The 21,180-nt window shown below is 38.6% G+C and overlaps 1 protein-coding gene across 1 annotated transcript in view; it reads right to left on the reverse strand.

Annotated features, from left to right (window-relative positions):
- Positions 1 to 20,599, reverse strand: part of LOC142339746 (uncharacterized) — a 34,857-nt gene extending 14,258 nt beyond the window's left edge. Inside the window, exons 1-2 of the mRNA XM_075389999.1 lie at positions 20,451 to 20,599; positions 4,488 to 4,723 (exon numbers count right to left, since the gene is read on the reverse strand). Of these exons, the coding sequence (XP_075246114.1) occupies positions 4,488 to 4,723; positions 20,451 to 20,528 (314 nt within the window). The 5' untranslated portion in view covers positions 20,529 to 20,599. The remainder of the gene's footprint in view (positions 1 to 4,487; positions 4,724 to 20,450) is intronic.
- Positions 20,600 to 21,180: the final 581 nt, after the last annotated feature.

Consider the following 21,180-nt stretch of genomic DNA (forward strand, 5'->3'; position numbering starts at 1 on the left):
TTACGCTTATTACAGGGCTTCGTCTGTCACTATTGAAATGAAAAGCTGAGTTGACCTCTCGAATTCCTTGACATCCAAAAAGTTCCAGACTTTTTCTCAAATTTCATTGAGCAATTTTTGAGTTTTATATTTTCAATTTCTGATAATTCTAATGCATTTTGCTGGGCCTCTCAGCTTTGCCCAAAAAAATTTAACTTCAAAATGAATTGCGTGTACTCAGGCTTAAGAGAGTGCTTTATATCAATTTAGCTTAATCTATTAAACTATCGAACAAAAAACAATATTAGCAATTGTTTAGGTGATCTTTGATTCTCTATTGCCCTTGTTACAAGTTGAAATGACAACAAATCAACAAGATTTAAGCTGCCATTTAATATTGTTTCGGCTCTGTAGTCAATAGTCGTACAGCTCTAATAGTACACCAATGATCCTAAAAGCATTCTATGCAGAACAAAGGCAAACAAGAAATTTGTCACATATTTCAGTTAATTTTTGTTAAAATTGGTAATTTTAGAGTATCATAAATGTCTTGAACAGCAATTGTTAGCGTGCAAGGTTTTCTGTTCGCGGAAATTTGTAAAATACTAACTTTTTCGAAAATAACTTTCTTTACAGACCTCAAAATCAGTTATTTATTGTGTTAGAAAACAATAAAAAATAATTTAGAGTTACTTGGGTGAACAAGTTGAGCAGTTGCGTAATCTAATTTTTTTAACACTGAAAAAAATTTCGTAAATTTTGTAAACGAGAAACGCTCACGTTTTTTTATGAAATAAAACCGCTCATAAACTTCTTCAACTCGTGTTCCCTCCCCAGTTTTAGGTTTTTTCATTTTAAATCAGATTTTAAGATTATCTTAGAGAAAAATTGTGGTATTTAGAACGTACAATTCATGCTGACAAGAAATTTTAAGGCAAATTTTTTATTGAATCGTTGTTTGACAAAAATTGTTCGATGATGTACAAAATTGGATTTTGTTTTTTCAATAGTTTAGTTAACTAGATAAATATTATAAGTTTTGTAGAACGGTTCAGTTGCAATGTTTTCCTCGCAGCTTAGAAATTACCATTTATATACTGATCAGAATCAAGTGATCTAGCAGCCAATGTGAGATAACTTCTTTTTAACACTATTCTCTAAATTAGAGGTGTATATTGTCTCTCGTAGCAAAATTGTGACTTGATCTTTTTTGCCAAATTCAGTCTTAGTGAGAATGAAGAAGATCAACAATCCTTCTGGAAATTTCAAATGTGGTAGCTAGTCCTGTTATGATTATTAGGGCAAAAAACAAGGCAGTGCAAAACTATTTCAAATTCGATGCTTCATTATCAACATCTTTGAAGAACATTCGAATATTATTAAAACAGACAATTCGAATGTTTTAATGGAATACTTGATTATACATTAAGGACAGGAGCTAACTTGAAGGTAATATATTTGAATTTCAGACAAATTTATTGTTCCGAACCCTCTTGAGGGGCGATAGTGAGGAACTATATACTCATGGGTTTTTTTGTTCAGAAAATTGTGGTCGATCGATATATTCATCATAGAGAGTTGAGACTGGTATCATTAGAAAGCTCTTCTAGCGTAGAACACGGAATCAAAAAATTTTTTCGATTTCTGATTGTTACAGGGAGTTACCGAGGTTTAAACTTTTGAGAAAAGTACAGTGGATTCTGTTGCTTTTGTTCACATTTTCCGTAATTTTTGACCAAATTTTTGTCGATTTTGCTATAATATGCAAAAATTGTTCAGAACAGTACTGTTGATTTTTTTAAAGACAAAAAAGTATTGTGCACCAATTTGATTTACTTTTTTGGCTACAATTTTGGCTAAATATTTCAAAATACAGACGTTTTCACTAAAAAATGCTCGAAATAAGCTTCCTTAGTCCACTTTGATTAACTTTGTCGGAAGCACGAAACCAAAAACCATTAACACAAGTTTTGTTAACGACAAAGGCAGCCATTCATAATTCCATTTCCCTTGAGAGTGGTCTGGAATTCAATTTTTACCGTTTTTTGCTAACTTAACTCTATTATATCTGATTATCAAAAACGCTGCATTCATTTTTGATCTTTTAATTAACAAATTATCTAGATAGATAACATTTGAAGCAACTGAGTGTTCTTAATGCAGAGCGCTCCTAACGAACAGCGATAGCAAAGATGTTTTTGATTCAATCTTGGACAGTTCATAAAACAATTCGGATTGTAACCAGTCGGTCTTTTTTAAGAAAATGTTAATCTTTTTAATGTTAATAAAGAAAGAACAATTCAAATCAATGTTCCTTGTTGATAGGTCCATTTCGCTTCCTAAGTAATTCCAAATCAATATATCTTGTACCATTTCTCGAAAAAATGTGGTCATTTTGACTTTTTAAAATATGTTTTTATTTAATTAAACAATGGCCTATTGAACTTTGCCTCTATTTTTCTCTTATTTTGGTCCACTTGTAGCTTAGTCTTAGCAAAGAAAGAAAGCTTCTTCCTCCCTTTTTAATCTAAATTAATATTTAATTTTTTGCATTTTTGGGCTTTAAGTTATGGTTTTCTGGCTTTGATGCTACAAGATTTCACAATTTTTTCATTTCAAGGCTTCTAGACCATTGTTCACGTTTTTTTCTCGTTTTGTAACATTATCATATTTTTCAAATTTCAAAAATTACACTATTGTTGTTCAAAATAAAGAATAATGTTTACACAAAAGTTTTTGAAGGCATGGATTATGGTTTTAACGGCTTCTACCCCCCTATCTCGAAGAAATTAATTGACATTTGTCTTTAAAGGTCGTTTTTACTTTTTCTTTTTAATCGTATGAAATTTCCTGGATAATGACAGGTCTCAATGGTTTTGTTGAGGGGTATATGAGCCTAAATTTTGATTTGAGTAGATAGCTGACGTCTCTTATGACCCTGAAAACAGTTGTTTTCAAAAATAAATAAAAAAAAACTTTTTAAATTCGCATTTTTCTTTTTGTCCATTTTTCACTTAGTCTTGTTAAATGCAGCTCATATATGACATCAAAGTTGTTTAGGGAAGGTGCAAGTATAAAACTAATGTTTTTAAAGATTTCATTATGAATTTACTGGCTTCGACCCAGGTTTTTTCGCAAACAAAAAAAAAACAAACTACTTTTTGATTTTTGAATTTATTCGACGTTCGTTTTTTAGACGTAAGACATATCCTGATTAATTACAGATCTCAACCGTTTGTTTTGGACAATTAAACGAGCCTATTTAATTGCTTCATTTTGTAGCTAATGGTTTTCATGACTTTGAAAATAAATCTTTTCGAAAAATCCAAAAGCTTTACTTAATTTTGGCCCCTTTTTTTCATTTTTTATCCACTTGTTACCAATTGCCTTTAATGAGAGATTGCATATCAAATTATCAGCGTTCGAGTAAGGCTCAATTAAATATATCTTGAGGGGCAAAATATGGCTTCACGGCTTCTAAAGTGTTTTTTCGCAAGTTTTTTTTTGAATTTTTGTTTGTCTCTATTAGTTGTAACCGCATAAAAAACCGTATTTGTAACCGCATAAAAAGTGTAACCGCATAAAAAATGTATAATGGCAGGTGTGATTTGCCTTTTACAGAGGCGTTTGTGATCACCAATCATTTGGATAATTTTAACTTCAATTGATATCTAATGGCTTTCATCACTTTGAAATTAATTGTTTTTAAAAAAATAAGCGAATTTTAACTTGGCTGTAAAGTTTTGGATGTAATTAAAATTTGCTGTTATTGTTGTTTACTTCTGATGTTTGTCTTGGTTCGCTTTTTTAATAATGACTGATCTCATCAATCTAATGCGGCATTTTAAACTGCACTGAGTTATTTGCATTGGAGGGGATCTTTTTTTCATACACAATTTTTTTTTTGAAAAGTACTTGAATCATTAGGGGTTTTTTATGTGTTACTCATTTGGTAGACGTTTATGCCAAAAATGCGGATGAGCGGTGTCGGAACTTTATGTGCGAACGCACATTACCGAGCCTCCTTGTTGAATTCCAAATTATTTTATACCTCACTAAGGAATGTTATAACTTGTATTACTTCTAACTGATGAACGTATATCAAGACTTTTTGGCACATAGATAGTTTGATTATGCGCGGCGGAATAGGTATCCAAAACTAGTTAGTTTGATCATATTGAGCTTAACCTGGGAAAGTTTTTTTATGGGGTCAACTTTAAAAACACTTTTTCTAAAGCAAAACGCAATTATTTTGTCTACGCTATTTAAAATTACATGTGTTTTCCGAGACAACCTGCTTAATTAAAAAGAAATTGAACCTCCTAAAACTTTCTGTGTTTTTTTTGGTCCAAATACGAATACAATCACTATACAATCCACAATAACCCTATTAATTTTGAGGTCAAAATGCACAGTTGCGAGCTCTAATGGCTCTGAATAGAGGTCGATTAGATTCCCTGTAGCTCGATTAGATCCATGCTAACTTTTTTGAACCCTACAAATCTTACATTTCAGCAGAGAACTCAGGAAATGCTTCAGAGTAATCAACTTGTTCTTTGATCAGCTTCACTTTTTCTCCAAACTCGAGCATTTTCAACAGACATCCTACAAATCCCACGAAGAAACAGTCCACCACAGTTTGAAGGATGATGAGGAAGAAGTCGAGGGATTGTAGCTTCTTCACTGTTGCTATGGCAACCAGACAGTAGATGTTCAGGATAAAGCAGAAAAATGAGCTGATTATCTGAAATGAAGATATGAAAATAAGTTATTGAACTTATATCACCACTATATGAAAATACAATTTTCTTCGACATTTCACCAACCAAAAAAACCCCGCCCCTACCATGCAGCAAGATGCACGTGCTTAAATATTAGACTAATTATTAATGGAAAAATTGTACCTCACCCCATTATGTGGGGGTCTGAACAACTAGTGAAATGGAGGGGTGGGGGTGGGGGCGAGCGTCATAAAAAGCACGCACATTGAAAGGTACGTGACCCCACTGCCGTTACGAGCGGCGGGTAGTGATGATTACATAATGAAGGGACGGTCAGGCATATTTAGCAACGTAAATTGAAAAATTATTTGTATAACTATTTTGTAACAATTTGTCACTGAAAAACATTACTTTAATATCGTTCCGAGCAGACCAAACCCCGTCTATTTTTCAGTCTGAGAAGAAAAAAAGCAGAACGAGTTTCTGAAATTTAAAATAATCAGGCTATAAAGTGCCCTGTCAAGAATTCTTGAAATAGAAAAAATCAGAATGGAATTTTCATGATCGGGGTTTAGATAAACCACCGTTGGAGAACCTTTTGTGGATCTCTTTCCTACCAGTTCCATTTTTGTCATATGTCAAAAACGTTTTTGTTGGGTGTATTAGGCTTACAGAACACGGTGTCTCAGCATCAAAAAAATTAATTTTGTGTCAGCCATTATTTGTGTACTGTGAACCGCATTAGTATTTATGGGTGTTTATCATTATAGACCCACCGTAATGCACAGTCGGTCAGTAACTCGCCGTTCTTAAAGGATTAGAACAATATGAGTTGTACTTATATGTAACAGACCTAAACACTATATTAGCGACTAACAACTTCGCGTATATCTAGGCTCGATACTCGATTCTATGGACGAATTTAAAAAAATGTAATGGCTCAATTATTCCAGGCGGCAATAATAGAACTGTAACACAAATCTCATGAAAGCTTTGAACTGTTACTGAGGAACAGCATGGGCATAAAGATATCCCACGCATTTCGTGCGACAAGGAAATTTTATGCCAGGTTTATGCAAACATCACTACCCAGGTCGAGGTGGCCAGACCGAAGTGACCCCTGGTCAGACGAGTTTCGAGCGCACACATGGTCTCGGTGCGCTCGAATTACATGGTCTGGAAAAGGCTTCGAGCGCACTTTTGTCTGGACAATGGTCTGGAACTTGGCTGATCAGAGGCCACTTTGGTCTGGGAAGGTCTAATCATAGGTCACTATGGTCTGGGACGGTTTAATCAGAGGCAGTTTCGAGCGCACACTAGTCTGATCAGAGACCGATTGGAGCGCACACCACCAGTCTGACCAGAGAGCAAGTCAAGCGAATTTTTTTCTCAAGTTGTTTTGTTTTGTTTTACTGACATTTGTTGTCTATAGTAAGAGTCAACAAGAAAGCAGCATTCTGATCAGAACTCCATCTGAAAATCTGATGGGTTTGATCAGAACCAAGGGGTCCAGCTGATAGCAACTGCCGGTCACCTCAGGAAAAAATTTTAAATCAAAGTAGATCAAGACGATTTTATGCAAAGCTGACTATAAGTTCATTTTTTCAGTTAAAAACATAATTAAATGGCATACTCAATCAATTTTTTGAGAACTTTTTTTGGTTTTTATTTTCATTAGGAATACTTTTAGAATTGGCTTTTCGTTAGTTGAATATAAGATTGATTACATCGATTTTCATAAACCGAATATATTATAACGATATTGAGAGATATGTTCATGATCAAAATCATTCTCTGATCAGAATATTTTGAACGCACTCTAGTCTAAACAGAGGCAACTTCGAGCACACGATAGTCTAATCAGAGGACACTTCAGTCTGGTTCGGTCTGATCAGAGGTTGCTTTTGTCTGGCACGGTCTGATCAGAAGCCAATTTGTTCTGGACCTCAACCTGGGTAACAGTTGATTAGTTGATTCAATTATTTGCTTAAGTTTGAAGTGCGTGCGTTGAGGTGCTTTTTGTAGGCAACAAGTTTCATGAGATATGCCCTAGAAGTTTTATTCTTCTATAGATGAAACCAACATTATGCTAAAATATACTGAAAGATGTCAATCTGCAAAAAAAGCACGATTCTCAAAGAAGTATAAATAGATGTCAAAGAAGTCAAAACATATCTTTGATAGATCGTGAGAATTTTTTTAATCAAGAAGAATTTCAAGTAATTTTTGAACTCCAAAACAGTTAAGTCATTCATAATTTATTGATTTTAACTAGGAAGTCTCAAACTCAGAAAAACTGTAGCAAAAGTTTTAAGCCTAAGAAATTTATTTAGAGACTATGTAAGAGCGACTGAAAAATAACTTAATCAAAATCATCTGAACTTTTCAAATTCGTTTTGCTACAAAGAAAGAGTGCTCCTACTCGTTAAACTACTCGATAAAAAATCTACTGGACCATCAAATAACCCTACTTGAGTTCTTGATGATAAAGGCTCAGTCAACTAACCACATCAAAAATTTCAAATCATCTTTGAAGTCAGCGATATTTTTTTTACCAATGTTTTGATAAAACGCATATAATTCTCTTTTGCATGGCTGTTACGAACCAAATAACAGTCGCGTGATAACAATTGCTTCGGGTTTTATCAAATCGTTAATTTAACAACAATAGTTTACAGAGCAAATTTCAGCTTGGTTTAGGAAAAAAATTCAAATACTGATTCCGTAGTTTAATTTTCTGACTACATTAGAAGAAACACTGCTGAAAGTATTTTTGTAAAGTGCTGCTTTTCTGAAGCTTTGAAAAATATTTGATTCCATTAACTTAAAGCTTTTCGAACATTCAGAAGATCCTGATTTTGAGGAGCGCTCAAGGAAAAAATTCAATATGAAGACAATATAATAAATGTAACATTTGATAAATCCTTGAGTGACAGCAAAATCTAAGTGAAAAGAAACCCTATAGCAACATTAAAGACGTCTTTTATTGAACATTTACTTACTGCAAACTCAAAATCGCCGAATTCTTTGTCGAAACATGTAGGAGTTCATCTTGACTTTAAGTTTGTTTTTCAGGGCGACGATACTTAAGAAAACAAAAAAGGGGTAAATCTGATCCCCTAAAAGATATCCAGGCAGCATGACCTATTCCCCGCCCCTTTTTATCCTCAAATCTCTACCTGTGCAAAATATATATATATATATATATATATATATATATATATATATATATATATATATATATATATGTAAGACTTCTAAATAAAAGAGAAAAATAAACACCTTATTTTAGCGACTGCTAAATTTACAGTGATTAATGATGCGAGAATTTGGTGCATAGATGGCGCTGGGTTGTGGGCGGAACGGTGCGAAGTAATTGGGGACTATGTAAGACCGACTGAAAAAGAACTTAATCAAAATCATCTGAACTTACAAACAAATCTTTTCAAAGTCGTTTTGCTGCAAAGAAAGAATGCTGTTACTCGTTAAACTACCGGTAAAAAATCTACTGGACCATCAAATAACCCTCCTTCATCTCTTGAAGATGAAATGCCAGTCAAATTACCGTCAAGTCAGCGAGCTATTTTTCGTGAAGTCAGTGAGCTATAATCTGTGAGGTAAGCAAGCTATTTTTCCTAATGATTTGTTAAAAAGGCATATCATTATCTTTTGGATGGCTGTGACGAACCAAACAAATAACAATCGCCTGATAAGAATTACTTTGGGTTTTTCTCATTGTTTTGGGGGGGGGGGGGTTGGGGGGTTGTCTTGAATTAAGTTTTAACAAAAATTCATGTTTATTGGGCATTTTGACTCCTTTGCTCCCCTATGTCTATCTGATGTGCTAAATCACTTTAGATATTCTGACTATAAGATTCTGCTGAACCATCTATTAACAGTGGAAACAAAAGGGGACTTAAATGAAAATCTGCCTCTCATCTACTCTTATCGCCAATTTTTATCAATGGATTTTGATGGTGGAGTTAGAATGAAACAAATTTAAATTGAGCAAAGACTTGAATTGGATTTTACCGCATCAAGTATTCCACTATTCCACTTTTTTCGTTTGTTTTCTTGGTGGATAATTAGGTCCTCTCAATTATTCTCAATGATTGCGGCTAGTGGAATATGCGCCATGTAGCTGTAAATATGGCTCGGAACAACAGTCTACCGATAAGGTTTCAATTCAATCAAGCGATTATAACATCGACAGAGCAACGTATTTTTGGAAGCAAAGATCAATAAATTAACGTATTATCGGCAACACGTATAGGCATTACTAACACGTATAAGTATTAGTACGTATTAAGATTACGGCGAACATAGCAACGTAATAACTCATCGATGATAGCCACGTAGAAGAACAACGTAATTAGATTACGACGAACATAGCAACGTAATAACATTGGTACGATAATAGCAACAAGTGAGAGTTTAGACGGCAAAGTCTTTTTGCTCATTTAACTGGTATCAGTCTGTTTTTGATAATTGTGATCAACGCTGGTCACCATTCTATTCGAAACCGTGCAAAAAACCGAAAATTATTAAGTTCAAACGATTCTTACTTGATAGGTTTATTTAATAGGTTTAACGAAATTATGTTATTTGCACTTTTTCCGAGCTTTGTACGTAAATTGGAACGATTTCTATGCGTATTTAAATACTCGATTCTGATTGGCTAATAAAATGACGCAATATGATATATATTACACGCTTTAAATCTATTTAGTTACTAACATCCTCCGGCCCAGAAGAAGATGCTGGGAGAATGGGTACTAATTTTACAAGCGGGCGAACGAGCGATCCAGAGGACTTGCGCAATACGGCGGGGCGTGCGACGCTGTCGGAACGGTAACGGAGTTCAGTGATCCGAGCAGTGGGGTAGTAACCCCTCGGGTTGGTTTCTTCAACTATCCAAACCAAATCACCGGTCTTATGGTGATGGTCGGCAGGCGTCTGCCACTTGGAACGTCGGTTCAGCGCCGGAACGTATTCTTTGATCCAACGAGACCAAATAGCGTTAGCGTAGGACTGCGCGCGGGCGTAACGTTTACGGTGATCAAACTCGTCTACGCCAATGATGGAAGTGAGACTACGTGCTTGGTTACCGAGGAGAAAGTGATTAGGTGTTAATGCGCCTAGGTCGGACGGGTCGGCGCTTACGGGCGTTAACGGGCGTGAATTAAGGGCATGTTCGACTAGACAAAAGGTGGTACTTAAAACTTCATCTGTGAGGCGACGTGTTCCAAGGATTGTGTAAAGTACGCGCTTGAAACTACGCACTAGCCTCTCCCAGATGCCACCTTGGTGTGGCGCACTGAGCGGGTTGAACCTCCACTTAATGCCTTTGTGGGCAAGTTCCACGGCGATGTTGATGGTGTTCCACTTCTCGATATTCTCGCGTAGCTCTTTTTCCGCGCCAACAAAGTTAGTGCCATTGTCTGACCAAATAATGGCCGGTGTACCTCGACGTGAGACGAAACGCTCCACTCCCATTACACACGAATTGGCGTCCATGGACGGAACAATTTCAACATGAACGGCACGAGTGGTTAAGCATGTGAAGAGGAAACCCCACCTCTTCTCGGTTGTCCTACGCACAGTAACGTAAAACGGGCCGAAGTAGTCGACCCCATTGTTCGTGAAGGGAGGAGATGGTATGCGAGTCTTTCTACTGGGAGGTCAGCCATGATTGGTTGGATAGTGGCAGCTCGAAATTTTCTGCACGTAAGGCAGTTAGATTTAATGGAACGTAGTGAGGAACGTAATTTAAGGATGGTACAACGTTCTTGTACTTTAGCCCGCAGGTAGTCAATACCTTGATGATGATGTTTAACGTGGGTGTGCCTACGGAACAACTTTACAAAGAAATGGCGCGCGTCGAGAACGATAGGGTGTTTTACATCAAAATCAAATTCAACCAACCGTTTGATGCGGCATGCCGAACGAATTAGACCATTTGGTCCGACGAAGGGTGAAAACGGGGCAATGCGGCTACTCCGTTTAACGTTTTTGTTTTCCAGGAGATCTTTCCTTTCGGAAGTAAAAGATTCTCTTTGAACGAGATACTGAAGATGACGCTCGGCTTCGTCAAGCTCAGTGGGATCTATGTTGCTACCATCGGCATTACGGTAACATTCGTGTGAGGGTAACAGCCGGAGTATGTATGCTGTTATTCGAAGCAACTTCTGATAAGAACTGTATTTATCAAAGGGAATTAAATGCGGGGTTGGTTCCTTAGTTGACTTGGTTACGGATGCGGCCAATGATGTATTGGTTTCGTCAGTTTCCTTAGTTACTATACCAAGTTTGATGTTTTTAACTACTTCGATGCTTGCTTCGAACGGGAATTCCTTGGTTCTTAAGAAATCTGGACCCCTCACCCGGCTACTTGATTGCAAAACCTCAGCAGACATACCACGAGTACCGGCATCTGCCGGATTATCGCTTGAGGCGACGTGGTTCCATTCGTCAACGCTAGTGTGTTCTAAAATCTCGCATACGCGGTTTGCAACAAATATTGGCTGCTTGCTTGTGGAGTTGAGCCACTGCAAGACAGTAGTGCTGTCAGTCCACATATAAACTTTGTTGACATGCACAGTAAGGGCTCGACAGATATCTTGTTTCAACCGAGCGGCCAGTAAAGCAGCTTGCAGCTCTAGCTTTGGAATTGTCATCACCTTCATAGGTGCTACGCGAGCTTTACCCAGGACAAATGCAAGCTCTGTTTTTGGCCCACTAGAAGTGTTTACTTGAGCTCGGAGGAATGCAACAGCGCTGAAGACCTCTTGGGAACTATCGCCAAACATGTGTAGTTCCAGGTGTTTAAAGTTTCCCGAAAAGTAGCTCCTTGGTATAGTGATTTCTGCAAGCTTGGGTAGTTCTACACTCCATTCGAGGAACCTTTCAACAGCGTCTTTTGGTAATTCTTCATCCCAGTGCTGCCCGCTGACACGCCAGATGTCTTTTAGTAACAATCGGGCACCAACAGTAAATGGTGCCACTAGGCCGATGGGATCAAACACCTTAGACACTAGACTCAATACCAAGCGTTGTGTTAAGGACTTAGTTACTGTACTGGAGGTACCCCGACTCACAACTAGAGTATCGTTGTTGTGATCCCATTTCAACCCAAGCACGTGCGAAGATTCCTCCTTAGATGAGTCAATTACTTTTGGTTACGGTGGACTGAGGTGACCCATCAATTCGATCAGCCAGATTTGGTACATTGCTTACAAACTTAGTAAGCTTGAACCCACCTAGATGGAGAAGTTGCACCAACTCCTTCGATCTTTTGAGAGCCCTCTTATGTGACTCCACCAAATCCAAGTAATCGTCCATGTAGAAGTTTTCTAGGACGGCTTTGGTTGCTTCCGGGTACTGAATAACATTGTCTCGGGCCGTGCGTTGCAATGCATAGTTAGCGCATGTGGGCGAGTCTTTAGCCCCGAATAAATGGCGCGTGTATTGATGCACTACAACATTTGTTGTGGGGTCCTCCCGCCACAAAAAACGCAGTGATGGCTGGTCACAGTCAGGGACACCCACTTGGAGGAACATACCCTCAATATCTGCGGACATGGCGAATTGATGTTGACGGAACCTAAGTAGTACGTGGATTAGGTTTTGGAGCAGGTCGGGGCCAGTGAGCAAAGATTTATTCAAAGAAGTACCGTGGAACTTTGCTGCACCATTTCATACCCTACGCACTTTCCCCGGTTTGTTCGGATTGATTACGGGATGTCGTGGTAGGTACCACTCTTTGTTCGACCGCTGCTCAACCTTGTGAGCATCAGGGACTGTAATCAAGTAACCTTTTTCGAAGTCTTCACGGATGGTACTAGCATAATTTTCTTTCAATGATGTATCTCTCGAGAGCCGCTTTTCGAGAGACTTGAGTTGTACCAGTAATGAAAAGTAGTTATTCGGGAGTTGGATGTTGTCATCAGCCCATAACATACCGACATCGTATCTTTGGCCGTTATGGAAGGTTGTTGTTTCAAGTATTTCCTGCGCGCGAGCATCCGCTGCGGATCGTGGGTCAACTTGCTTGAACGCGCCGTACGATTCCATATCATACCAAGATTTAACCTGACAAGCTAATTCAAAATCCTGTTCAATACTGGCTTTGAAACACACCGAGACTAAACTTGAACTTGACAGGAGTGGGCCACTTAAAACCCAACCTATGGGTAAGCGGACAGCGAACGGTGAGCACTTTTCGTCGGCTGAAAAATACTCTAACGGGCGGATGGCATGGTAGACATCCTGTCCAAGTATCATCTCAATTTCTCCATTGCTATATCTTACTGGATCTAGAACTGCCAAATGTGGGTAAGTTTCTTGCATGGACTTGACGTCAATGATGTCGGAACCTACGTTTAATGTTTCCCTCACGTAGGGACGCACAGTGAATGCTTCGAAGTCTTGGTCTTTATGAGGTGTCACAGTCAATTGAACCACCTTGGTGTCTATGAGTTCTTCCGTGTTTATACCCTTGACGGTCAGTTTTAATGCGGTAACCTGCGAACCGAGTCTAGCTGCGAGACTATCGGACACCCAAGAGTTACTGCAAGCGGTATCGCATAAAACCAACGCCGTAGTACTAGTGCCAGAAGATTTAGTAAGTTTCAGTTCCGTGACCTGAAGGAGGCCTTTAACATCCGTCACGGAAGACAAAGTGGTTGTTTTGCTTGGTTGCTGTTGACCCGTAGATGGCCTACTTGTACCTGTGTTCGACTTCGAAGTATCGATGTTGTTGTTTGTTGAGGGTTTAGCTGGAAAAACCCTTTCAGCTCCATGAAGTAAGGTGTTATGGGAGCTGTTGCAACCATCTTTCCTACATTTACGGGGACTTGGTCATTGCCTAAACATGTGTTAATCACGCAAACAAGAGAAACAGAGCTTTGCCTCAGCCACGACCTTGGCTCTCTGTGTGGGGGTCTTTTCCTTAAAGACACGGCATTCCCACAACCGGTGGCTGCCTTTGCATACAATGCAACTAGAGATTGATGTTGACGGAGATCTCTGTTGCGGCCTAGGGTTACTCTTCTGTTGCGTATTTGCAGGAAATGCCTTTGAAGCAACTTTTGATCTTGTTACTGAGTTGTTGGTATCCTCAGTCGTTGCTTTAGTTGCGGTATTCTTCATTAAATCGTGCGCTTCGGCCTTCGCTTTTAACCAGTCGTTGAAATCAAGAAGAGTAGGTTTCACCCAATGCTTTTTGACCGTGAAGAGTGACCATGACTCCTTCATATTGGGTGGTAGCTTCTGTACGACAGTGTTGAGAAGCGCAGCACTCTTTAAATCCGAATCAAATAACAGCGATTTAAATACCCCGACAAGACTTGAAATGCACCCCGAGTAGTTAATGATGTTATCGCTATTATGCATCTTCAGTGGTGGAAAGCTGCTGAGTTTGTCCAAGTGTGCACTTACAACCGCCTGTGGTTGGCCAAATTTACGTTCTAAGGTCCTCAGTGCGTCTTTGTACATTGCGCCGCAGTAGGCGAACTCAGCTATAGCTGTTTTAGCTTTACCTGTTACGAGGGTCTTAAAGTATGTCAATTTTACATCATCAGTTAAGGACTGAGAGTCAATTGCGCTTTTAAACTGACCATACCATTCGTGCCACTGTAGAGGATCCCCACTGTATTGTGACAACTTCCAGTCGGGTAGTGGGTCATTCCTCTTGCTAGATAAGGCGTCAGTGAATGCCTTAATCAAGCTTGCATTTTCAGATGCTGGCGCTGGAGGCGTGGGATGCGGTGGGCCACCCCAACACAATGGTATCGGAGCAGTATGCCCGTATGTTGGATGTAAAACCGGCGTGACGAAAGGTGGCGCGATGTTAGTAGTTGTACTAAAGGGGTTAACAGGGATGCTACAAGTTGCTGCGTATTTGCTTTATGGATTATGATGTGCACTCATTTGCAAGATGGGATGGCTGACAGCGGGGTTAGCTGTGCTTGGGGGTAGGTACGGTTGAACATTTCTATAGACGGTGGCATTATTTGTCGCCTGGTTTACGTTTGGGGGTTTATTCTGAGGAAAACTCCACAAGTTTAGATCAAGGTTACAGTTCTGGGGAGGTCTTTGTGCTGTAGGACACGGTACCAGGCGGGTTTGAGGTGAATGGACAATGTTTTGTTGTGGAATGTTGGACGCGGGTAAGTATGCTGTTGCGCTCGCTGGAATGGGCGCCGGAACCATGAGAGGCTGAGGATTATATAATTGTTGAGATGGGAACACGGGAGGCGGGTTCTCGAGTTCACGAGTGGGTTTAGAGGTGGAGGGACCTTATGCGGGGAATGGGCAATAGGGACTTGTGTTTGGTGTGGAATGTTACTTTGAGTTAGATTCTGTTGTTGTTGAACATGAGGCATTGACATATGTAATTGGCAAGGAAAACTGGAGCTTTTCGGACCCAAGAACTGATTTACTTGTGGGTTTGTTGAAAAATCAGGTAAAAAGATGGAGTTCGTTGGTGCCATAACGGGTGTCGGTGGCCGGGGAGGTTGCATAGTTGGTTGAGCTTGAGGTGGTGGGAGTGCGACATTTTGTACGTCGACTGGTACTTGGTTCACTTCACCACTGCCTGAGGGACTATGTACTCTTTGATCAATGAGTGATTGCTGCAGTTGAGCCTGGAGATATTCCCGATACAAAGCTTGCTGCTGGGCAACAGAAATTGCAACTCCTGGCCGTGTGTACTGAGAAAACATTTCAAGATGATGTAAGTTATCGGCAACATTACTTGGGTTTTCTGGAGGATTACTAGGGGAAGTATTTTTAACAGGAGGGTCGGCGGTTGCTGAACCAGGACGAGAAAAGTTTAACTCACTTGAATTACCTGCTGGAAACGAATTTACCCAATCCTGAACAAGTCCCTGACTTCTATTTGATCCCCTATCTTTAAACAAATTCAGTTCACTTGAGTGGTGAATAAACAATGAATGATTATCCATTAAATCAGCCTCATCTAATTTAGCTGCTGCAACACGCTGGCGGTGGTCTTCCTCCAATTCTTTTAAGTGCCATCTGTTCCATTTGTATTTCAAGCTCCTTTTTTCTCATGGCAATTTCGTGTTTTTGTTTAGCGAGGCGCATGGCAGCTTCTTCTTGTTTCTCGGCCTCTTCGCGTTTTAGTTTTGCCATGAGAAATTCATGTTTACGCAGGCTAGACATTGATGATGTTGTTCGGCGTGAACTTCTCTTAGATTGGCGTTGAGGATTAACGCCCTCATATAAGGTGTCTCGGTCAGCAACTGAGTCAATATAGCTTCTAGCCGCAAGCAAGAATTTATCATTGTTCTTTGTTTTATCATCCAACCATTGTTCAAGGACAGGGTAAATTGAATCTGGGTTCTCCGCTTTACTGGTCAGGTCAAATAGTTCTTCATCCTTCTGCACCAGTTTACTGAAGACATCCTTCAACTTAGAAACCAAGCGTTCAACTTTAACTTTCCTGTCTTGACGATCTATGGCATCTGTGATGTCCTTATGGATGTTACATAACTCAGATTCTAGATAAGATCTTGCATTAAAGAGCTTTTTCAATTTTTCTTGATGTTCGGCCATGATTTTGAAATGGCTAATTTATCAATGTAGAGTAACTTTCAACCAAACACGTGGAATGAGGGTCATACCGAACCCAAATGACGACGACTTGATAATCTAGACGTCGAAGAGCAGAAAAGGAGTTACCGAGTAATGAATTACTCGGCGAAAGTGAGTAAGAAATTATAGAGTGCGTCTAACGTGCTTGAAAGCAACGTGAGACTAAACAGGAACACAGGCAACCGGGGGAAGAGGACTGGGTGGACGAAGCACGACGAAACGGGAAACGAAGCGGACGGGGCGGGAAGGACGGGCGAACGGCGCGCAACGCAACAGAGAACGGAACGGAAGTGGTGAAAACGCGGGTAGTAAACGGGCGACGCAACGGACGGGACGGAAACGCTGAACGAGCGACGCACGAAGAAACGAGACGGGCAGAACGGAGGCGTTGAGCGAGTAGCGCGCAACGAAACGGAAAGGCGGGTCGGAACGGGCAGGAGACGATTACGCAGCGAGCGGGGAGGTCGAGAACCACTATGCTAGCAGACCACAGCAAGAAATTCAACCAAACAAACTAGCCGTAACTCCAGAACAAACTTAAGTCACACCCTAGGGAGAAGGAGAGATGCTACTGCAAGAGACAAACTAGCACAAGTCAATATGAGGCTTAACATATGAAAATAACAAACTAAATTACGGCAAATGGTAGTATACTAAAAGGATGAACAGAGCAAGAAAATTACTAGCTGTAACTCCAGAACAAACTTAAGTCACACCCTAGCAATAATCAAACCTAAACAACCAATCAGCATACCAACAATATTAAACAAAGTACAGCAAATGTTAAGTAATATGCAGTGCTTTTGTAGTCAATGAAAGCTGGAAAAGTTAAGAAACAATCTAGCCGTAACTCCAGAATAAACTTAAGTCACACCCTAGAATGCAAAAACCTAAACCAACTAACAATCATACAGTTACACGCAAACATACAGCAGCAAAAATCAATATAATACAACAGGGGTGCTAGTAAATTAGTAAATTGGAGAAGTCCAGAAACCAACTAGCCGTAACTCTAGAACAAACTTAAGTCACACCCTAGAAAGCAACAAGACCAAAGCAACTAACCAGCATACTAGCTTAATCAACATACTGCAACAAAAACAACAAAATACTTCATCACATATAACATACTACATCGAAAATGGGAAAAGTAGCGAAGAAAACGAAAAGCGAAGTTTTCGGAGAGCGACGTTATTGAAAAAAAAAGCGGAAAACGGAGAACTGTAAAGTTAAAGAACGAAAAGAACGCGGACAAAAAACGGTACATAAACGAGCGACGAAAAAATTATAGGAAGTTGATAACTTTTTGCAGGCCGGAGGTTGTGAAAAGTGAAAATTTTCACAACTTTTTCTGTTTAATGAGTTTCACTCAATTAACGAACCTTCTTGTTGAGAAAATGATTTTTTGACAAATTTGTCAAAACTTTAAGCATTTGTCCCATTTTTCTCAAATTTTGGTCAATTTTTTGCAAATTCTTGTTTACGGAACGGTAATCCAGTAAACTGGACGGTTTTAAGCTCGAAAGTACGATTTATCAATATTCGGTATTGATTTTCTAAATTTTTTGATTTGCCTCAAAATTGACCAAAGATTTTCAAAATTGAACAATTTAATATTATGTGCTCACATTTTTTTTCTCATATTTGAGGTTATTTTTTGCTATGTACCCATAAAGGACCATTTTGTCTGAATTTCCCAACTTTCAGCCAAAAATTTTCAAAATCGATGTTTTTTTTCTCTTAAAAAAGTTTCTCAGCGCCCATCTCCGAAAAGGATTGTATTTCGCTGAGACTTGTCAAGATAATACTACCTGCTTTTCTTTACAATCTGGCGGAAAAAGATTTGTAGCATTTTAAGTCTAAGTATATATAAAGGTTTCTCAGCTCCCTTTCCTAAAAAATATTCTATTTCGCTGAGACTTGTCAAGATAGTACTGCCTGCTTTTCTTTACAATCTGGCGGAAAAAGATATGTGAATTTCAGAAGCTTTGCTCTAACTCCGAGCCTCAGGGTTTTTAAACTCGAAAAATTCAATTGTGGGGGTTATTAGTGACCAGTTATGCAAAAAATTTTGATTTGACTACAACATTCCAAATCAAAAGTTCAAGGGATTGGGTTACTTGCCGTCTAACTTAATCTTTAAATACTACACTGCAAAGAAAAAAGGTTTTGTTTCTTCTTACAGTTTTAGAGGTTGCAGTCCGACTTTTTTTTTGAGCCATTCTCAAAAGTTAAGCAGTTCGATGTCACAAATCACATTTAGTAAGTTGGGTCCTTTTGCTTGGGGATTGATGCCATGTGATGTGGTGGATCAAAGACAAGAGGTCGGTGGAGTGGGGCGGGAACTGGCATCAAGAATGTGTCAAGCTGCATGGGACTGGCCAGCCACAATCGGGACTCCCTTGGGATCACTGACATTCTTTTCACCTTGTTATTGCTGCATCTGTTTGATAGTGATGCTTCTCTTCGTGTCCTTGCAGGGCTTGTTCTGGAACCAGAATCGATAACATTCGAAATACGCACGGTCATCGCCGTCAGTGCAAAGGGGCAACGCGAGGGCTGGCGTTATTGAGAATGCGAAGAGTGTGAAATGATTCTTCATTCAGAACTCTCCAAATACGGGTGTGCTTGCACTCGTTTTTGATTCGTTGCTTCTCATCTATTAAAAAGTTCGTAATTCGTTCGCGGCATCATAAATGTAGCTATAAATATGGCTCGGAACATCAGTCTACCGATAAGGTTTAAATTCAATCAAGCGATTATAACATCGACAGAGCAACGTATTTTTGGAAGCAAAGATCAATAAATTAACGTATTATTGGCAACACGTATAGGCATTACTAACACGTATAAGTATTAGTACGTGTTAAGATTACGGCGAACATAGCAACGTAGTAACTCATCGATGATAGCCACGTAGAAGAACAACGTATTTAGATTACGACGAACATAGCAACGTAATAACATTGGTACGATAATAGCAACAAGTGAGAGTTTAGACGGCAAAGTCTTTTTGCTCATTTAACTGGTATCAGTCTGTTTTTGATAATTGTGATCAACGCTGGTCACCATTCTATTCGAAACCATGCAAAAAACCGAAAATTATTAAGTTCAAACGATTCTTACTTGATAGGTTTATTTATTAGGTTTAACGAAATTATGTTATTTGCACTTTTTCCTAGCTTTGTACGTAAATTGGAACGATTTCTATGCGTATTTAAATACTCGATTGCGATTGGCTAATAAAATGACGCATTTTGATATATATTACACGCTTTAAATCTATTTAGTTACTAACACGCCAGAAGTCGACTTGTGATGTACTATTCCTTATTGATGGATCCCCATAAAAAACACCAAGCAAAAATGCCCATTTGCAAAAAAATTGCAAAAAAACTGGTCCATAAGAAAGCCAGCACCGCGGCAATTAAAATAACATGACATATCTGGATGTAGGTTGTATTACATAATGTCATAAAAATGAAACAAACAGGAACGGAAAATGATGACCTGATAACGAGGGGGTCCTAGCATAAAATGCAGAGCTCATCTGCCTTTAAATACTTCTTTTTCTGTTTTTGATTTTATCATTGTTATTGGCAATTAATTTAATAACAATTACGAACGTAAATCTAATAGTTTCAGTAGCTTTAAAGAGTTATTATGAAGCTTGTTGACTAAGTTTAAAGGAAAACTATTCATATCAATATATTTAGAGAGCTATTTCTTATGTTAAACAAAAACTCATATTTTGCTATTTAGATGATTGGTTCTCGAAACCGGTCAAATTTCTCTGGAAAACTGTTCAAATAACTTTTATGCTGATTTTTTTTGATGCTGAGCAGTTTTACTTCCAACAATAAATATTTTATAACGAAAGCCACTAGTCAAGAGAATAGCATGATTGAAATACTTGTTATTCGAACCTTACCAGATAACAGAACCTTAAACTGTTTAAAAAATAAAGGAAAATTTAAATTTTATTTATTCGTCGGCATATAGTTTTTACCAGTGGGCTAGTTTCGAAAAATAATTAACATAGTAAAGTCAGTACAACGTAGGTAGGAACATTAGTCTATAAATGCCCCCAACTAGAGATGAGAGCGATTTTGTTACCATAGCAGTTCTAACCTCAATGGCCGATAGGCGAAGTTGGCGGATATAGAGCTCTGCTGCAGACGCGAACCCAATAAAATTGTCAAAAGTCATATTTCACGCTGACCAAACACGTGAACAACAAAACCATATGAATTCAAATGGATGAAAAAAAACTTGCAGATCCTAACTCCACAATAAAGTAAAAGCAATCTGAAGAGAAAAAGAGAAAAATAAAGTAGAGTTCACAGCAATTTTGAAAATTGGGCCAATTGGGGCTCAATGTAAAAAATAGTATTTCTTTACTGAATAAAAAATGTTGCAAGAATTTTGTGATCTATTTGCTAACCAACGTCAAATAAATACTCGACAAATGATTTTCCAGAAAAACGTCTCTTAGCATAGTTTTAGGTGCTTATTTGGACCTGGGGTATTTTGGAACAAAAATTTCGACAATCAACACATTTACTAAGTAAACAACTTCTTCCCATATCATTTAAAATAAAGCGTACAAGTTCTAAAACCCCAGATCTATGCAGTGCCAGATTTTACAATGCCAGATTTTCTTATATACATTGCCAGACTTAAAGTTAGCAAGTTTTCGTTTTTAGCAAGGTTACGTGACTTCTGGCTCAACATCTCAAACCATTTCACGATTCTCGATTAATGTCAGTTTTTTTTCAGTTAATTGATCAGAATCGCGTCCCGTATACATCAAGTTTTTCAAACAAAAACGATTTAGCTCATTATGTCTTGAAAGCATCAC

The sequence above is a fragment of the Convolutriloba macropyga genome, chromosome 5 (assembly GCF_964194025.1).
Source record: "Convolutriloba macropyga chromosome 5, txConMacr16.3, whole genome shotgun sequence".
NCBI classification, from domain to species: domain Eukaryota; kingdom Metazoa; phylum Xenacoelomorpha; order Acoela; family Convolutidae; genus Convolutriloba; species Convolutriloba macropyga.